The sequence below is a fragment of the Halichoerus grypus genome, chromosome 6, assembly GCF_964656455.1.
Source record: "Halichoerus grypus chromosome 6, mHalGry1.hap1.1, whole genome shotgun sequence".
NCBI lineage: Eukaryota > Metazoa > Chordata > Mammalia > Carnivora > Phocidae > Halichoerus > Halichoerus grypus.
Window position 1 is genome coordinate 100068613 of NC_135717.1, and position 21256 is coordinate 100089868.

At 37.7% G+C, this 21256-nt stretch overlaps 1 protein-coding gene and 1 long non-coding RNA gene across 11 annotated transcripts in view; one reads left to right on the forward strand and one right to left on the reverse strand.

Moving 5' to 3' along the window:
* The window catches only part of ITPR2 (inositol 1,4,5-trisphosphate receptor type 2), a 494379-nt gene that overhangs the window by 311400 nt on the left and 161723 nt on the right, over window positions 1-21256 (reverse strand). For all 7 annotated transcript variants that reach the window (XM_036080194.2, XM_078075789.1, XM_078075790.1 and 4 more), the window contains 5 exons: window positions 20263-20382; window positions 19962-20147; window positions 18365-18616; window positions 17618-17762; window positions 15909-16059 (listed from right to left, as the gene is read on the reverse strand). In XM_036080194.2, the coding sequence (XP_035936087.2) occupies window positions 15909-16059; window positions 17618-17762; window positions 18365-18616; window positions 19962-20147; window positions 20263-20382 (854 nt within the window). The remainder of the gene's footprint in view (window positions 1-15908; window positions 16060-17617; window positions 17763-18364; window positions 18617-19961; window positions 20148-20262; window positions 20383-21256) is intronic.
* Window positions 1-21256, forward strand: part of LOC144382353 (uncharacterized) — a 162301-nt gene that overhangs the window by 60988 nt on the left and 80057 nt on the right. The window lies entirely within an intron of this gene.

Sequence of the window (21256 nt, forward strand, 5' to 3'; positions counted from 1 at the left end):
AAGATCCTGCCTAGTTTACTGCCTTGTCTCCAACACCTGGAATCGCGCCTGACACACAGTAGTCATTCAATAAATATTTGCTAGATTAATGCACTAATAAAAGAAAAAAAGATTTGATAAATGAATTATTAAAAATGAGACTGACATTTTTATTAAAAAATTGGATCTTATTACACTAAAAATATTCCGTCTTTCATCAAGGTGAGTTTTTGCTTGCTCTCCTTTATATTTTCCCAAATTTTCTAAATTTTTTCAAAAAGCATATATAATCTCCATGTTACTTGAAAACTTATTCATTAAAAAGAAAAGAAAAAGCAATAAAATAGATACTAGTGAGATAAGGGGAATCATGATCTGCCCTTATCGAGGGCAAATCACATCCCATGTACTTTGCTAGGCCACATAGACCCTCACTGTAGGGTGAGGGCTTATGGGATCCATCCTGCTTTACTCAGCCAGAAAGTGGCAGAGCTTCAGATAGAGGTCAACAAATATCAACATGCAGCTTTTTTCCCCACACCATGCTGCTTTGCTAATAAATCATCATCTTACAAATTTCCAAAGATTTTATACTAGAACTCAGAAAACCTACCCAATGCAGAAAGCAAAGATTCTCCTCTTTTAATAGTTTTTTTTTGTTTTTTTTCATTATGCTATGTTAATCACCATACATTACATCATTAGTTTTTGATGTAGTGTTCCATGATTCATTGTTTGCATACAATAGTTTATTTTTGTTTTTTTTTTAAATAGGCTCCATGCCCAACATGGGGCTTGAACTCACAGCCCTGTGATTAAGAGCCGCATGATCTACTGACTGAGCCAGCCAGGCGACCCCCAGAAAGCAAAGATTCTAATTAAAACTGTGCATAAAAATGTGAAATTACTATTAATCGTATAATAAATTTGGTCATATTATCCCCAAGCGAACTTATCCAACCAGTTTTTATTATTTATGATGGGCCACACACTATTCGGAGCATTTTATTTGCATTGCACAATTTAATTTTAAGGGCAGCTCTTGCTCAGAAAGTATTATTAAATAACCAATGTTCATCTGGCTCTGTACTAGGGACAATGGGGGTGGGAGGACATAGGAAAGCATGGCTAAGAAAACATAAAACATATCCATAAAAAATTTAAGAAGAAATACAAGGCGGTTGAGATAGTTACAGTATAGAATGGGCAGTGTGAAGATTGCTTTGGAAATTTTTTTTTAATTTAGAGAGAGAAAGAGTGCACACAAGCAGGGGGAGGGACAGAGGGAGAGGAAGAGAGAGAATCTCAAGCAGACTCCACACTAAGCACCTGAGCCCAGCGTGGGGCTCGATCGCATGACCCTGAGATCATGACCTGAGCTGAAATCAAGAGTCGGATGCTTAACCAACCGAGCCACCCAGGCGCCCCTAAAAATTTTTTTAATTTAATTTTGTAAATCATTTTAGGGTGAGGAGAGAGAAGGGCAGCTTCACTGAAGAGACACAGTTTTGAACTAGACTTTGAATGGAGTTGAAGATTTAGATTAGCATGATCTTTCTCAAATTATTTCACCATCCTGTGTACACACTCTTAATCTAACAAAATATGTTCCAAGTCCCGTGAGAATAAGATTATATAATATGTGCAAAAAAAGTCATGAAGAATAAAAGAAAAGTATCATATAATTGTAATGTATTTACCTAAAAATGAAAAGTGGAGGACATGTGCGTGTTTTTACTACATCTCTGAAAAACAACTATTCTCCATTTCATCATGTTCTATTAGAGTGGCCACCATCCTACTAAGGAATGTGTGGTTCCATCATAGCTCATTATCTCTTACACGCTGGCTTGATTGACACACAATATCACTTCAAAATGGAGAAGTCTTTCAGAGAAGTGGTTTATAAAGAATACTCAGTGGACAAAACAGACCATATGACACCTAATTTTCTTCATTCTAAATAAATATTCTTTGAATACAGTATGTTGATAACCCATTTACACATTCCAACTTTCCAAAACCTTAGAATTAGAACAAAGCAAAACTTATTGAACATATGTTACCAAAATATAGTAATGTTATCATCCATCTTTTTTTGAATATCAAGTAGACTGCTTAAAAGAAAATTATTTCCCATCCCACCCACACCCTAAAGAAGTGTTATTCAAAGGATGAATTTAAAAAGCAATTCATACAAAACAGTGGTTGAGTTCTACATCCTACTTTGGATTTCATCACTGTCAAATACTGACAAAGGCATTTCAATATTCCAAACCTCAAGATTTTAATTTGCAAAGCTGACTTTAATTCTTAACAGTTGGTAATCTAAGCAATAAATGAATTTACATACTGTTTTACAATTGAGATACAATTTAGATACAATGAAATGCACAGATCTTATATGAAAGGTTTCAGCAGTTCTGCTGAAGAAGGACAAACATCCATATAAACCACATGTCGTCCAGATACCGAACATTTCCATTACCCCAGAAGCTCCTTTGTGCCTTTCTCCAGGTCCTCTCCTCTACCTTCCCCCTCACCACCACCACCAAGAGCAACTACTGTTCTGATTCATCATCACACTATAGACACGTGCATTGAATTATGTACAGTTTCACAGGTATGACTTTAGTTAAGTGATCATAACCAAAGAGTACCAGTACATCAATCACTGTTAAAGTGCAGAAGGGCCTCTAGTTCCTTGCTGCTCTACCATTGCCTCAACCAGATAAGTATTTTTGTTGATGACTGGTGAAGTCAGAAATAGCATGTTTCTTAAATGTAAAGGTAGCATGAAACAAGAAAGGATAACTAATATAATGACTGATTCCATCAACTCCCCAAACTACATCAACAGGTTGAAGACAGGGTAAAATCAAAACATAAAATGCCCTGTACATAGGGCCCAATAAAACCAACTGAAGTATATGATGGAAAAATGTGATATAACGGAGCACAAATTCAACTTCAGTTCTGTTCAGGTTCCATGGGGACCTATACTGTGTCATTGTTACCAAAAACACTCAGTTCACCTAGACTGCATTACAAAAGTAAAGTGTTAAGAATGAATGAGAAAAATAACTGTCCTTGCCTCTGTGCTGGTCAGACCAGTGATCGGTGACATCTGAATCCTAAGACGAATAGTTAAAGAAACTACCCAGAGAGGAGGAGACGCGCAGGTGACAACCGGGCCGTTTTCAAACATGGAGGGAACGAACATGTGGAAGTGATGTTTGATTTCAATGTGGCTCCAGGGAACAAAAGTAGGACTGCTAATTGGAAGTTAGAGGGAAGTTAGGATAATCTAACAAAACAGACCTAATATAACAAAAGAGACCTAATAATTGGAGCTCTTGGAAATAAGAAAGACCTGCCTTTTGCAGCAACAAAATCTTGGTCACTCTGATGTTCAAGGAGATCCCAGATGACCATTTGTAATGGGTGTTATATGAAGATTTGAAGTTTGTATATTGTGTAGATGATTTCAACAGTCCCTTTATATGCTAACATTCTATAAATTTATGTTAGGTTCCAAAAATGTACCTTATTAGAGGTCACTGGTGGACTCTCTTCAGCAGAAATTGAGAGAACTGGGGAACCTAATCCCCAGTGTTTTAACACCTTGAAGCATCAGATTCTGAGGTTCAAACAGTATTTATAAATAGAGAAAATAGTTGGAGTAGAGAGGAGGTGAGGACAACATGGCCCTCCTCAGTCATTCTCATTATTTGTGAGGTCATCCCTGGGTATTGATTCTGTCCTATTAACTCAATATGGTAATGGTAGTACCTCTTCCTGGGTGCCAGGGACCATTCATATCACTCCTAGAGTCACTCTAGAGCTTAAAGAATAAGAATAAATCCCACACTAAACTGTGGAAGGTGCTCCCCCCACTGTGTGACTGATACCTTGGGGAAACCAAAAGGCAAAAAACTACACATGATGCCTTTGTTTCTGACAAATCCCACAGAAACACGGACAAACACAGAATCAGTCTCCTGCCTCTACTAGTCAATCAATTATGAAGTCTAACAAAAATAATTTTATGTATTATAACTTTATGTGAGTAACATCTGACTGAGAGAACCAAAAAGAAGAGGTACTTCGTGACTTAGTGTACTATGTAAATTATGCATGCATCATACCCATTAAGTCCTTGTGAAATTTATTAACTTACACAATTAGCAAGTGAATATTTCAATCACATTACTATATGAAGGTGGTGCATCAGAGATCACTGGAAAGGTATAACATTAATCACTAAAACTGCTCAAATAAAATTGCAGGAACAAAATACCAGGAAATATTTTAACATGAACTGCCATTTGTCATGTTCTCTCTCCTTCATTGCAAGTTTGGAAAGTGAAACTAGAAGTTCATAAGTAATAAAAGAAAAACAATCCTATATTTGGAATGTCATGGTCCAGAAAATATTTTTAATATTCAAACACTTACATATTTATATAAAACATGTAATTTACATACATTCATTAAATGCATTTCACTCAATATTTTTCAAAGCCTAGTATGTAAATAATAGTATATTATGCATGGTACAAGTCAGCTTATAGAATCAGAAAGAAAATCTGTTTTCATAGTTTTTCTCCCCACTTTGCTTCTTTCGGTCAATAAATCTGAAACTTTATTAAGGAATTATCCAGATAGTAAATCTAAGAGTCATGGAGCCTTTTGTAAGTCTACTAGAAAAAAACAGACTTATAAAACATAATTACAAAATTAATTATGTTAATATGAAAGACACAAATATATATTTGGAATATTAGGACCTCTAAATACTTTTGTCCTCCAAATACATGCATATTTATGTAAGGCTTGGCACTTACATATGTTCATCCTAATGATAAGTGAGTTATGAAAGTATATATGAGATACAGAAATGTGTCTAAGAAGATAAAATTGCTTAGAATTACTGGGGAAACAGCAAGAGACAGAGCTAGAGACATCTGATGCATATTATGAAGACCCTTGGGCATCAACTTAAAGAATTGAGTTATTCTCCAGAGAAGATGAGAGCTAGTAAAAGAGCTAGAGTATGTAATTTAGAAGGATCCTTATGCTGGAATGTGGAGAAAAGAGCCAAAAACGGACTCAGGGAGACCAGTCAGAAATTTATTGCAGCAAGTGAAGAGGAACATTCAGCTTCAAGAGATATTTAAGGGGTAAAACTTTTAAGACTTGTGATTGAAACTTTGTTTCTGAGAAAAGCCAACCATTCAAGAAGAGATGATTATTGGTTTAAAAAATCTTTTTTGATCTGACCTGTAACCGCTTCAAGTAAAATCAAAACTCTTCAGTAAACACCTACTGTTTAGTACTAAACTTCCTTGGAAACTAAACTTGGAAAAAGTAGAAAACAGCACCCCTGCAGATGAAGAAATCATCTAGATAGAAAGTAGTATAATAATAGCAGAAAGAACATCAACTGTAGGGCTGTGGGTTTTTTTTAAGGAAGTGGAGAAAAAGGAAAAGAAATCTGAATTCAAAATTTGGCTCGGCAAGCTACAAGCTGCATGATCTTAGGCAATTTCCTGGACAAAACAGTGACCATAATATCTAATTGCTGGAGTGCAATAAGGTTTAAAAGTAAAAGTGTGCGGGACACCTAGGTGGTTCAGTCAGTTAAGTGTCTGCCTTCAGCTCAGGTCATGATCCCAGGGTCCTGGGATCGAGTCCCGGATCGGGCTCCTTCCTTGGTGGGGAGCTTGCTTCTCCCTCTGCCTGCTGCTCCCCTCTGCTTGTGCTCTCTCTCTCTCTCCCTCTCTCTGACAAATAAATAAATAAAATCTTTAAAAAAAGTAAAAGTATGCAAAAGATCTCTTTAAAAAAAGTAAAAGTATGCAAAAGATCTCTAGGTGTGTTAGGTGTTGAATATAAATAATAAATACCCTATTATAGTAATCTTTTGCCAATATGTGGCCCGGCACGTGGTAGAAACTCAGTATAAAGTAGACATATTACATAGTTATTCTGTACCTATTTTTAGACATGCATTTGAGTTTTAAAAGGAACATGACCTAACATAGATCCTTTCTGGATATTTGAAGAGAGGATTAAGCCCAAAGGGGGATGAAGTCCTTTTAGGCTTTATTAATAACTAAGAGGAAACTGGACAGTTACACAGGCATTTTTTCTAAAACTTACAAAAGCTTAAAGCTGGGAGGGGGTGGGGGGGGGCGGATGCGTTAAGCCAGAAAGAAGTCAGAGGAACAGTCAGCATAATGTAAAGCTGTGGGAGAACCAGACTCAGAAGATCAGAATGTCACAGAAATTCTTCCTTCATATCTGAAGAAGAGGATTCCGGAAAAGACTTGCTTCCCAGAACAGGTTTCTGATGCCACTGATTCTGGGGCATTTGGAAGTAGGCAGCTTCTAGAAAACTTTCATATCTAGAACTTTCTTGTGCATTTAAATGTCTTAATGTTTTTATTTTTCTCCCTAATCTCTATTTCCTATAAGATCATAATCATTTTTTTTCTTCCTAATCTGAATTTCCTATGAGATCTTAATCTTGACCCACAGCTTTTCCCATCATGGTATTTTTCTGGAAGATACCTATGGTGGATGCTGTGATAGTCAATGCCCAGATTCCCTTTCAGGGATGAGGGACAATATACTGCCTCACCTGCTGGGAGCTACTCAGAGAACAGCCCTCAAATGTCAGCCCTGGGTGGGGACCGACTATTCTGAAGAGAGCCGCCTCAAGCAAGGCCACACACCCATTGCAGGGCAGCCCATGGGGGCATAAAGGCTCAGCCCCCACCCTTACTCCAATGGGAGACAACTCTGAAAGGACATCCCAACTGCAGACATCTCCCCTCATCCCAGAGTTTTCCACTAGGTCTGCATCACAACCTGATTTCTTCCTTTGCCCGATCCTGCTTCTTTCCCTTCCATTCCACTGGTGTTGATCCTAAGAGTAACCTAATAAACCTCCTTCATGCTAATCTCTGACTCAGGTTCTGCTTCCTGGGGAACACAACTTGCAATAAATAACTCCAGAGATTTGGGGACATTGGCATCATTGTTACTGCCATTGCTGTTCTTATTTAAAAATCAGTGGAAGATGGGTGCCTGGGAGGCTCAGTTGGTTGAGCATCCAACTGCTGATTTCAGCTCAGGTCATGATCTCAGGGTCCTGGGATGGAGCCCTGCATTGGGCTCTGCGCTCAGCAGGAAGTCTGCTTGAGGGTTCTCTCTCCCTCTACCCCTCTTCTCTCTCTTTCTCTCTTTCTATCTCTCAAGTCAATAAATAAATCTTCTTAAAAAATCAGTGGAAGAATCTCAAGGTATTATGAGAACATGCTCATCTGGAAAGTACTCACATACACAAAGGGACAAGAGAAAACTTAGCGCTGTTAATAGGATTATGTGCATGTCTCTGCCTCTTCTTCAAGTCAAAAGCTTCCTTTACCAAAAGTACATGATTCTGATGGGAAGAAGGAGTAGGCAGTAGCATACAGGAAGCAGGGAGTTGTGAGGAACAAGACACATACTGGAGATAAGACAGATGTGTTTGAAGCGAAGGGATATCACTGAAAGCAGAGATGAGGGAGGACAGGTCAAAGAATAAGGCCATCCAAAGAAGAACCTTGAGAGGCAGAATAGGAAAAAATAAGTCCAGAAATCCCTGCAAGAGATTTTCACATGAATGGTAATGGTGGTATCTTCTCCCTACAAGTAAACCTGCTAACACTTCTGAGGACTGTGAACTCCCCCGCAAACTTAAATCCTTTATAGAGACCTGGAAAGAGCTCAGTCAGATGAAAAATTAAAAGAAGATGAAGGAACACTTGAAAGAGTCCTTAAAATGAAAGCTGCCTTGTACCTTAGGTACTTGTTCTTCAGTTATGGTCATCATATTAAACCTTACTTCTTTTCATTGTCATCCCCACCTCCACATATATATGTCTTCAGCCTCACCTGCACCCATTTGCTTGCTTGCTTTTTTTGTGATACACTTAATATTTTAAGTGAACAAAGGCTTCTGGTGTCAAGGCATTCTAGCTGGTGGCTTTACAAAGAGTGATCACAGCTATTAACCAGGAGACAAATACTTCATGGATATTGGCTAAAAGGAATGTTTTGCAACACACGTTAAAAAGAACACCATTCAGTGAGTGAATGAGAATTACATACTAATCTTCAAAGAATCACAGTTTTGAACTGAGAGAGACCGTAAAGATCAGTTAGACTAATCTAATTTTATAAAGGAAGAAACTATTTTCTGGCAGATATTTTGCCGGCAAATACTTTCTTCATTTCCCACCCATATAACAATATTAAAAAATGTTTCTGCTCCACCTCCCATCTCAATTTCCCTTCTTTTTAACAGCAACTATGCTGCCAGAAAAAGCATATTTCAAGGTGGATCATGTAAAGTCCCTGCCAAGACAAAAAAAAAAAAAAAGTTAAACTGAAGAAATAGCCAGTTGTTTGCCACGAGATAGGGAGTTAGCTTGCTCTTACACTCTCTTCCCCAAATCTCCTGCGGCAAGGGATGCTCCCAGACAGACATATATCCAAGTGCCTCTTACCACCCGCCCGTCTTATCTCTTCCCTCCCCTGGGTGGACCCACAGGACTCTAAGTCCGCCAGTGCAGCTCCAGTTCCTTCAGGGCATTGTGGTTATCTGTTTCTTATTCTCTAAAACCAAAGGCACTTTCAGCTCCAAACCTGAAGCCCCAAAGAAAGGGAATCCTAAAATTAAATGGAATTCTCCATTTGACTTTTGTAGTGATTTCCCATTTCAACATTAGAACACATATATACCAATCAAAGAGATTATCTGGTCACTGATTAGGAACTGGCCCACATTTCAGGGCTTGGCTATGGAAACTCCCAAGTTGTAAAAAAAAAAAAAAAAAAAGGCAAAATGATAGAAGATTACAAGAAACTATTCAGCTCTTTTTCGGTGTTTTGGTAGTTTTTTGATATATCGCATTTTCAAACTGTGGTGAGCTCAAGGCCGGGGAGACAACTGTGAAAAGAAATGATAGTCTTGGCCTAGATACCCTAACTAGGCCTACATCATACTCCAGGGTTAAGACTTCATTGCTCCATGTTGGAGGCTTAAATTTGAATCCCAGTTCCACTCAAATGACAGACAAGTGGAAAGACATTGACAGGATAGCTAAATACTAAGTTAGACCCAAACCATTCCCAGACTGTGTCACATTCTGCATTCTGTTCAAATGGAGACGAGGCTTTCTCTCACTACCCAAAGTTAACATGTTATGTTGTTCATTAGAAGAATGCAAGTCGTATTCACATTTGTTCCCAAATATTTGAATGACTCTCCAGGAGAACAAAATGTACCCACCCTGCTATAAAAAAGTGATCTTAATTAGTACTATTATCAATCCTTGGATTGTATATCCTTCAGCAGGCATAAAGAGGAAGAAAAGTATAATTTTTTAAAATAGAATGTACTTTCAAAAGTGTATTGAAAATATCTGACTTTACAGCCAGAGAAAGATAAATATCATATGATTTCATTCATATATGGAATTTAAGAAACAAAACTGATGAACATAGGGGAAGGGAAGGAAAAATAAAATAAGACGAAATCAGAGAGGGAGACAAACCATGAGAGACTCAACTCTAGGAAACAAACTGAGGGTTGCTGGAGGGGAGGGGGCTGGGGGATGGGGTAACTGGGTGATGGGCATTAAGAGGACACTTGATGGAATGAGCACTGGGTGTTACATGCAACTGATGAATCTCTAAATTCTACCTCTGAAACTAATACACTATACATTAATTAAATTGAATTTAAATAAAAATTTTTTTAAAAAAAGAAAATATCTGACTTATCAGCCAGCATATGCATTGGCTTTTCACTTCTATACGTGACAAAGAAGAGCCCTGCTTGACATAATCCTTCTACCCAAAAGATCAATTACACTGAATGGTGCCTGTGCATTCTAAATCACTGAGAGCAAATGATAGGTATTAGGCAAAGCAAATTGACTCAACAGCATAGCCTGCTGGGAGTGAATACATTTGTTTGAAAACAGTATTTCTTTTCGTAAGTGAGTACATAGCCAATGAAAGGTATTGGATGGGTGGTTCCGAAGGTCAGGCCCTTCTATTTCACGATAGCACAGGACAGGGCAGCGCCAGCTCCCAGCGTCTCCATGTGAGTATGCCTGCATCATTTTCTGAACGGACCACCTCGAAGGCACAAAAATGAAAAGCTGCTTCTCAGCCTAGCAATTTCTGCCAAGCATGCCACCTAAAGCCACAGTGATGGTGAGCAGTCACAGCCTGGCGGCTAGATTCAGACCCCCAGCCAACTCTAGAATGAGGACAACTCACCGGGACACAGAGTGGGCTGCACTGTTCCCAAGGACCCAGAAGAGGAAAACGTCTGGAATTGCCACTTTCCAAGCCAGCCATCCCCAGAACCTCAAACACTAATCACTGACATCTAAACCTACAGGATTTCCCAGAAACACAAATGAATGTTGCAGGTGCACACCCTCCTTAAGGCAGGCACCACTGAGGCCTGCACAAAATGGAACTCCAGGAACTCTAAGCCCTTTCCTTCTGGACATTCCTCTTCTTCTGCTCCCATGGGTCTGACCTGCCAAACAGCTACCAAACACATTTCTCTGAACGTCCAACCCCAACTGTGCTGGAGCAGAATTAGTAAGTGGTAAGTAGATCACAAGGATAAAAAAAGACCTGGTTCGATTGCACAAAATTTTCCAGACACGGTATGAGAAAAGATTATTATCACTTACTTAAAGGAATTGGTTCATCTAGCAACAATGCTTACAAATTTACTTCCTATTTTTAAAAAATCGTGCTTTGCAAATGACTTCCAATTGAATAAGGTTTCATTAAAATAGGAAAATATAATCCAGATCACTTAAATATAAAAGAGCCAAGATGGGGCGCCTGGGTGGCTCAGTTGGTTAAGCGACTGCCTTCGGCTCAGGTCATGATCCTGGAGTCCCGGGATCGAGTCCCGCATCGGGCTCCCTGCTCAGCAGGGAGTCTGCTTCTCCCTCTGACCCTCCTCCCTCTCATGCTTTCTGTCTCTCATTCTCTCTCTCTCAAATAATAAAAAAAAAAAAAAAAAGAGCCAAGATGATGATACACTGGGTATTGCAATGTGGCCACATTGCTACAGCTCCCATGAGTTGTCCTTTCAAATAACAGTTCTTTTTCCGCCCAGGTACTTTCTGTAATCTGGGATTTCCTCTCTGGCATCAACCTCTGTCTCATCCTGTACCACAGGAATTTTTCCCAGGCCTGAAAAGCCTGTCTCCACCTTTGGAGATTCCAGAAATGTGTTCTCTCTTGCTTCTTTTGTTAAGAATTTGGAGAGTCTAATAGAACTCAGCTATAATAACACACCTCCTAGGACAAAAGATAATGCTTTAAGTTTGAAGTGTCATCTTATATATAATAAATCATTTTCCTACTTGTCTAATTATTAAGTCATTAACTTTTTGTTTTGAAACACTTTCAAATTTATGGGAAGAGTTGCAAGAATAATACAAAGAACTACTATAATACCTTCTGCCCAGTTTTATGAGATTCACAAATTCGGCCGTATTTGCATCCTCTCTCTCTCTCTCTCTCTCTCTCCATACATAAATATATATCTTTCCTGTACTATTTAAGAGTTAGCTCCACACATCCTGACCTTTTAACTCTCAATTCTTCACCTTGTATTCGGTAAAAACAAGGACATCCTCTTACATAACCACAGTACAATTATAAAATTCAAGAAATCTGATCTACTAGCACAATCGAATATACAATCCATATTCAAATTTCACCAATTGGGCCAATAATATCTTCTGTAGATGATACTCTCCCTGATCCAAAATCACATATCGTATCCAGTTGTCATGTCTCTTTAATCTCCTTTAATTTGGAACAGTTTTTTAGCCTTTATCTTTCATGACATGGACATTTGGAAAAGTTCAAGCCAGTTATTCCATAAAATATCCCACAATTTGTACTTGTCTCAAGATTCTTCACAATTAGCGGGAAATTCTGAATTTTTATCAGGGATACTTCCTAGGTGATGTTATGTCCTTCTCAGTGCATCACATCTAGAGGCACACGACATTGCTTTGCCCCCATTTCCTTTTATTTTAAGCTCTCTATTTTGTTTACTTAGCTTAAAAAATATCCATATTTAAGAGACTGAACCCATACACTTTTTTAAAAAATTTATGAACCAAAATTCGAACCTCAGTTACAATTTTTCTTAAATATTAGCTCATTGGACTACCTCATGGTATGTACTGCACTGTCTCTGTGGTTTTCCCACAGCTTTGTATATGAAGCTAAAGTAGAGTGTGTTGTTTCCTGCTTTGTCTTTGACTGATACACCACTTGAGTAGCACTTTCCATAGACCTCAACATCATTGTGGCTTTCCAGAAGCTGTGGATAACTAAGGCACCTCAACAGGCCCCAAACAGGGATGGCAAACGACAGCAGTCACTGGATGAAGAACATTAAGTTTACGTTATATGGTTCAATATTGTTAGCAACATGATACACCCAAGCTTCGTATCCTATAAAACTGTGATTTTATCTCTAGATTTTGCTGACAAATACAGATATGATAAATCCAGCTTTATGTCATCATCATTCCTCAATAAATTTGAAGGCTAGATAGAGAAAAAATATATATATATTAGCTTATTGGACTAATAAATAATCAAGTGGTACAAATGATAGGATAACTAATTTCTTATGCTTTAGCTCTTAGCAATGCTGCTAACTAACTAGTGCATCTTGGGCAAGTTAATTAATCTCCCTGAATATGCTTTTCTATATTTGCACATTCAAATAAAACTTTCTAAAAAGTTAATAATTAACACAAGTTAACATTAAATAAATGTTGAACATTAGTATAAGCAAAAATGATTCCTCGGGAAGGATTTCTAGAGGTGAGTGGAAGGAAGAAAGCCCAGCATAACAACATTTCTCAGAGGTATCTGTAATTCAATTACAATTGTTATCAAATCATGCTTAACAACAAACTATGTTTTCTCACAGTTTATATTATGTACCCAATCATAGGAATGTATAAAAATATAATTTACTCCCTGATTTGCAGATATCAAGGAAGGGATCTTGAAATTATGTCCTTAAATTCAAATTAATTTCAATACACCAAAAACTAGGATAACAGAATTCTTGGGAATTTACTCGTAAGGGGATAGGCACATTCTTTCAGATTCCAAAAATCTAGCCAAAATCCATAAACCCCTTTCCACCAATTAGGAAAATCTATTTCCCCAAATCAAGAGACACTGTTCTATTCAACATACCAGTCTCAAAAGGAAGAAACCTCTGAGTCTCGGTTCATGCAGTACATACATAGATATTTTCCATCGATACGTCATAAAGTTTCTTAGAGAATTATAATTGGCTCATAAAAACTATTATGAATCTATTTTAATACTGGAGTAAAAGCGTGGTGTTTCATATCTTAATAATGGAGTAAAATACAGTGTGTCATTGTTAAGCACAAATCACACTACATGGGAGGTAATCCACGTAAAACCACTTAGCACATAAAGTACTCAATGAATATTAGCTACGTAGAAAGTATATTTATATATGCTAACAAATAATTAAAATTACTAGCGTTACTTTTTGCTTGGCTTCCAAGATATCCCATTGTCCTGGGGTTCTTCTTTACGCACTAGCTGCTCCGTCCCAGTCTCTCGTGCTGACACTTCCTCTCATCTCATGGCTCAATGTTGGAGGGTCCCAGGATTCAATCTTTAGACCTCATTTCTCCCCAATCAACAAGTACTCCCTAAGTGATCTTATTCAGTTTGATATTTTGAATGTCTTCTATACACTAATTCTCACATTTATAATTTCTACCCTGACATTACCCTAAAGTTTCATTCATATATCCAGCTGTCAACATAACATCTCCACTTGGATGCCCAATAGGTATTTAAACCTAATGTGCCCAAACAGAAATCCTGATTTTCCCTCCAACCCCCTCATCCACCAGTCCTTCCTACCTTGATGATAGTACCACATTTACCCAAATGTTAATTCAAACCTGGGAATAATCTCTTACTTTCCCCATTCTCATTCCACATTCACGTCCTATCAGTTAAGACTGTAAAATTCCCAATTCATCCACTTCTCCCCTACTTTACCACTATTCTCCTAGTTCATCACCATCACCTGATTCCCCAAAAGCCTCCTAACTATGGTCTTCCTACCACTATGCCCACATCAGTATTCATTCTCTACTCAGCAGCCAAAATTATCATATCGTATCAATCCCTTCTCACATCCTTCCAAAAGTTGAGCATCAAACTCAGAACAAAATTCAAATTCACAGGTCTGCAAGGCTTTACAATCCAGGGTTCTCCAACCTTCTCTCCTATTATTCTCCCCCCTCTCACTTTACCTCAGCCAAAATGGCCTTCGGGCTATTCCTCCTACATGTCAAGTTTATTCTGCCTCAGGGCTTCCTTGACACATGTAGGTCTCTGCTCAAATGTCAGAGGTTGTTCAATCTATTCTGTCCTCCTCCCCACTTACTCTACCACTCTCCATATTGTCCCACTTTATTTTTCTTCATAGCATTATTTGAATTTAGTGTATATTCATATGTTATTATCTGTCTCCCTCAGTAGGGAGAAGGGAGGGACTCTGCCTCTGTATTTATTAACTGTCTGTCCTCCTTGTGGCTAAGGACTTTAACTTCTCCATTCCCAGTGAGTAGAACAGTGTCTGGCATGCAATAGTAACTCAATAAATTCTTGTTGAAAAAATTAAAAATGGTTCTCAAATTGTTGACAGAATGATTAAGAAATCCAGAGATGAATGGAGTCCATGAGAAAATATGAGAATTATAAATAACTTAAAAGAGTAAAAAATGTGTCTTATAGGGTAGACACGGACATGACAGAGAGAATGCAAACAAGATATTTGCAAATTTTTAGAGGAAAAGTAAGACTTTCCCTTAGGGTAAAATTCTGAAAGCAGACTGTGAGCACTGAGACCAATAGACCAATAGTGAAGACCAATTTCTAACTTTTAAGGAATGATTTGGTTCAGAGTAAACTGGAGATTATAAAAGCATCATACCAAGAAGCATCCTTAATATTGACATCTCAACTCTTGTGTACCCTCTGGGACTGTTAAGAAGAGCCTCTCACTGGTGAGATTCAGAAAACAGAAATAGGATAGACCACTGGCATGTCCCCTGCCATTTACCATTGTTGTTCTTGGCTTTTCCTTTGCTTTCATTCAGATATTGTTCATAGACTTTTATTTTTATAAAATTTTAAATTTATATAAAAGATACAAGAAGAGTACAAAACGCTTATATATCTTTTCATTTTTTTCTCCACTTGCTTTCATAGCACCTCCCCCTACACACCACAACTCTCTCTGAATATACACTACATATTACAGTTTTATCATGCTATGTCTTAGCACTCTGACTCAAAAGCCCATTCTCTTATCCACTTCACTATACTGCCTCTCACACTGGTTTTGCATTCACTGCTTCTCTGGTATGACCACTACTCTTCCAATTCTTTGCACTTTTCTGTGCCCTGCTATGAAGCATAGCCAGCATCTCACACATACCAGGATGATCACAAATATTAAGATGTTTTTATTTTTTAACACATAATACTTTCACTAATGGATTAGCCTTAACTATGGTTGCCAAAGTTGGAACTCATTGATCTATGAATTTTTCCTTCAAATTTTTAATTTAAAAACAGAGAAGAAAGTTTATAAATCCAGCCTATTATCACTTAGTCTTATTATAGAATCACTTCTCATTTGTACGCATACATTAGCAGGTACATGTTAACAACAATTTCTCTGTAGATTTGTTTTTATCCCACCTTCAAAAAGATCATAATTTTTCTCAAAAAATTCTTACCTCCATCTTGAAATTTGCTTAATCTTTCAAAATATGATGACATGGGGGCCTGTACAATATCTAGGATAGCCAGGAGTGTTCTTGTTAGTCTTAACAATTCACTGAAACTATAAAATCCAAAGTATATAAGATTCCGAGCCAAGTGGACCACCTTAATAAGAAAAAGGGAAGGGGAGTGGGAAAGAAACAAAAAACATTAGAAACTGAAATTAATATTGATTTTTTTTTTTTAAGTAGGCTCCATGCCCAGCATGGAGCCCAATGGGGGGATTGAACTCATGACTCTGAGATCGAGACCTGAGCTGAGATCACAAGTTGAACGCTTCACTGACTGAGTCACCCAGGTGCCCCTAAAATTAACATTGATTTTTTTATATTATCCAAATTAGTGAAGGTATTTCTAAACTTTCTAATTCTTAATACCTAGGAATTAAAATGTCTGAAAAAGTAATCCAAATAAGGCCAGTTTGCCATCTCTCTCAAAAGCCCAGATTACAAGATGAGGTGTCTGATCCACAGCCAGCAAGGAAGCCGAAAAGAGATTTTAGGTGTATCAAGGTGTTTAAAGAAATTTACATTAGATGATTTACTTAAGTAAATATTAACTTATTTAAGTCAGTAGGATATCACTTAATAAATGGTTACATTAATGAATTACTTTAATAAATGGATATTATACAGGAATTTGTCCAGAAATAATTTGTTCCCTATGCTGCTTTGTGGTCTTCTGGACACTATAAGACATTCTAGGACAGCCAGCTTCCAACATGGTCCCCAAAGTATGGTCTCTTTTCACACTGCGCCAAGGATGGTCCATGTGACAAACAGAATACAACAGAAGTAATAGCATGCCACTTCCAAGATTAGGTTAGAGAAGATTGCAAGTTCCATCTTGGGCTCTCTCTCTCTCTCTAGTGGCTTGCTCTGGGTACCATGCCATAAGGACACAGGCAGCCTGTGGAAAGGCCCACCTGGCAAAAAGATGAAGCCTCTGGTCAACAGCCAGCAAGGAGATATGGCCACCAAGATACACATGAGTGAGCTTAGCAGCAGGTCATCTAGCTGGAAATAACTGCAACCCCAGTCAACAGCTTGATTACAACTTCATGAGAATCCCTGAGCCAGAACCACCCAACCATGCATTTCCAGATTCCTGACCCATAGAAACTGTAAAATAATAAGTGCTTGTTGCTTTGGGCTAAGTTTGGAGGTAATCTCTTATACACCAGTAGATACCTAATACACCAGGTGTCAAGTAATGGCATCTTTTCTCTAGTTTTGTCACTATATCCCCCAAATGATATTAAAATCAAAGGTATTCCAATTCAGTTTAATGAAGCTAAAAATTTCACTTCCATGGAGATCAGAGAAAAAAATGTATCCAAACAAATTACAATGTATGCAAATTGTCTTTGTTCATGAAATGCAATAAAACTTACACAGATAAATAAAAACCCCCAAAATCCAGGAAAACAGTAGGTAACCGGTAATTATAAATAGAATATTTTATATTAGACATCAGGTCTAATTAAAGCGTCAAATCTATCTTTTAATCAATGGCAGAGAGAATCATACCTTTATCAACTTAACTATCCAGTTACCAAAACATCCTAAATATTAGAGGGGAAAAAATCTTTGACGCTCAATATATCTAATTTTTGACAGGGAAAACTGAATAACCTCACAAATGAATTGTTTTTATAAAATACCTCAAATGTCAGTTTGTTTTTTTCTTTATCCCCAAAAGGAAATGGCTGATTTACAACTTCTTTCAAGTATTCTTCAACAAATTCCATTGTCAGCGCAAATTTCCTCTTCATATCATTTCTGGAAGAGTCTGTTATAGAATCATATCTAGAAAGAAAGAATATGATGCAAGTTAAATTGATTGAAATTATTCAAAAATAGGAGAATATATATACTTTAATCTCCCAGCTTCTTAAGTTTAGGTAACTTAGTTAACCTTTCAAGATGTTTCTACCATAATATTAAGCACTTAAAAAAACTGTTACTCCTATTATAAATACAATTTCTGCTTATTGATTTCCAGAATGATGTTCCTATTATCAAGAGTTCCTATTTTACTCTCCAAAAAGAGTATCTTATTTGTATTTGAAAGACTAAAAACCTGGGTTGGGGGGTAGGGGGTTAAATAGGTTGATGGTGAGGAAGGAGTGCACATGTCGTGATGAGCACAGGGTGATGTATGGAAGTGCTGAATCACTATATTGTATACCTGAAACTAATATAACACTGTATGTTAACTAACTGGCATTAAAATAAAAACTTGAAAAAATAATAAAAAAATAAAAGCAGTAAAAAAAAAAAAAAAAGACTAACAACTTGAGTTAGAACACAGAAATGCCCTTCCATATATCTCACTTCAAAATTGAAGACATTTGATTTTGAGTTCATTTATGGAATTGAAAGTGCTCAGGAAATGTTTCCAAACATACTCATGAATTGTGATCTTTGTGGGAATTTCAGTCCAGAGCCTGGCATAGCGAACAGGCACCACAGACTCCTGGGGATCCCGGTCAACATGCATGTGGAGCATGAGGCGACAAAAAGACGCCCGGAGGTCAAATGGCAGGCTCTCATCCGACACACACCGCAGGATCAAATCCACCGAGAGCTGCGTAGAAATCTGGTTTATGGCCAGATACTGGCGATCCAAGCACATCCTTGCAAAGAGGTTTAGCTGGTACCTTAAAAATATGAAACATACTACATTATTTGTCTTCTCTTGATAAAGTTCTTTTTTTTTTAAAGATTTTATTTATTTATTCGACAGAGAGAGACACAGCGAGAGAGGGAACACAAGCAGGGGGAGTGGGAGACAGAGAAGCAGGCTTCCCGTGGAGCAGGGAGCCCGATGCGGGGCTCGATCCCAGGACCCTGGGATATGACCTGAGCCGAAGGCAGACGCTTAGCGGCTGAGCCACCCAGGCGCCCCTCTTGATAAAGTTCTTAAACAGTATCAGTCAGTATCTACTATCTACTCTTATACAACACCGAAATTCCCAAGTGTTCGTGACATTGGAGTCAAATTTTTTGGGTAGTGAGTGAAGTAATCAAATGACAGCAAATACATGAAATTGTCTCTATGTCTGTTCAAGTTACAATTTCTCTTACTTGTTCCAGTAACATGTTGTCTGGAGGAAAGTGTCATTGGGCTCTCCATTTTTGATTTCCTAGGATTACAAATACACTAAGCCTGAGGGCTATGGATAACAAACCGCTCAAACAAAACCATCTCTCGGTTTCCCATTCCCACTTAGCTCCGGCCCTAATATCTAGCTACACTCTAACTTCAGATCCACTCGGTTCCCAAACCAAATGTGACCCATCCAAATGGCATCAGTTACACTTGCATTCAACAGCCTCTGAGATCAAGAATTAGCCTTGGCTCTGTTGGGATACCTATAGAAACGAGGAACACGAGCCACGCTCGGCCTTTCTCAGATTCCTGTCATTTGGGCCCAACATTTCCCAAGGGCGTCTGTCAGAGGTTTCTATACCTTAAACTCAAAGACACCAGCTAGGTTCTTGCTCCCAGCATACTGACCACCGGCAACTACCACAGCAACTTCTGCTGCCAAGTGCCACCACCGAACTTTCATAACTATAGATAGCAGCTTCTCTCCTACCCTAGGTCACCACATATTCATAAGCACTATCTACACTCCTCCTGGCTAACTTTCTCCCGGGCCACCTCTGCAGCTGGATCAACACACCCAGCTCAGCTCCATCCCTCAAGTCCAACACCGTGGTCCCAACATGTCTCTCATCTAATACCAATCAATAACAGGAAAAAGCCCTCTGCTGCACACCAATTCCAAATTAGTGAAAAAGTCAGAAAATCACAAGTTGTATAGGTAGAAACACAGATGTTCACTTTTATTTTGAATATTTGAAATAATATTAAATATTTCAGCTACCTTAGTTTTGACAGGACTTTTTAAATTTCCTCTTCATAGATACCTGACTTTTAGAGGTTTCAGAGAATCTTCTCTCAATGAGTAAGTAAGATTGACAATTATGATTCTTTACCTGTAATAGGTAAGAACTTCCAAATCAGCTTTGGTGCCTTCTTTTGCTTCTTGAGCAAGGTGCCTGATAGCTTTGCCATGAGGTTCCTTGTTGCTGTCAATCCAATAGAGCCAAACTTCTTCATCATCAATGTCATCTGAAAGGATGGAGCTCTCCATGGGGTTGTCTACTTGCATTGAGACCAGCCTTGAAATAAATTATACATACAAAATCAATTAAGAAGCTAACTCACAAATACGACAGGAGCTACAATGCTTACAAATAATGAACAGAAGAAGATTCCTCCCCCATCTGGGCTTACTTAGTTTGAATGAGAATGTCTGCATTGCCTGGGCTCAGCATAAATTTACAGATGAGTTCTTGAGTTACAGGTATAGCAGTGGTATTAGATACACACAGATCTGATAAATAATCCAAAAACCTGGCAAGAGGAAAAAAAATAAATTGAACACTAAGAAAAGGCACTTCATACAATATCACAATAAAAATATCCTTGGGGATATAATGCAAGTAAGTTTTTAGATTTATTTCTAATACCTCCACGCAACATTTTTTAATATGTTGCTTATCTATTGCATCATTAGAAGCAAATTAAACATCCAATTATTTGTGTTTAATACAAACCTTGTTTCAAAAAAGGAGATAAGTTTGCTTCTATTTATTTGGTGATATTCCTCCCATAGCACTGTGACTTATTATGTTTAGAAAATCATTTATCTGCCTTAAAATGAGACTATCCAAGAACAGATAACAAAACAAAAGCAGATGAAAGCTAATGTTGTACTGCGTAAAATAGGAAAACAGCACACAGTCAACGAAAGTGAGCATGGCCTAGTTGAGTCAAAGGCCCATTTCAACCTTCTAACATTCATTTGCTGTGCTAATTAGTAAAGAAAACTGTCAGTCTGCTTGACTTTTCTGTATTCATTTCTCCCAGATAAAGCAGCATGGTGCAATAGAAAGTAAATTTGATGGGATACCCCAATAGTAAGGAATATTACCATAATATTAGTAATAAGTAATTATGATATTATAGTAATATTCCTTACTATTGGGGTATTCTTGGACAAGTTGCTATCTAGGCTTCTGTTTTCTCATCTCTAAAAATGTGGATAATAATTTACAATAATATAATATATTGATAGCATAATAATAATATGCAACCAGCTTACCTCATGGAAATGCACAAGGGCTTAAATGAGACAATGTACATGAATAGATTTTGAAAAACTAGAAGTACTATAAAAACATAAATGATCAGAATGAAAGTCACTTATATTTAAATATGTCTATAA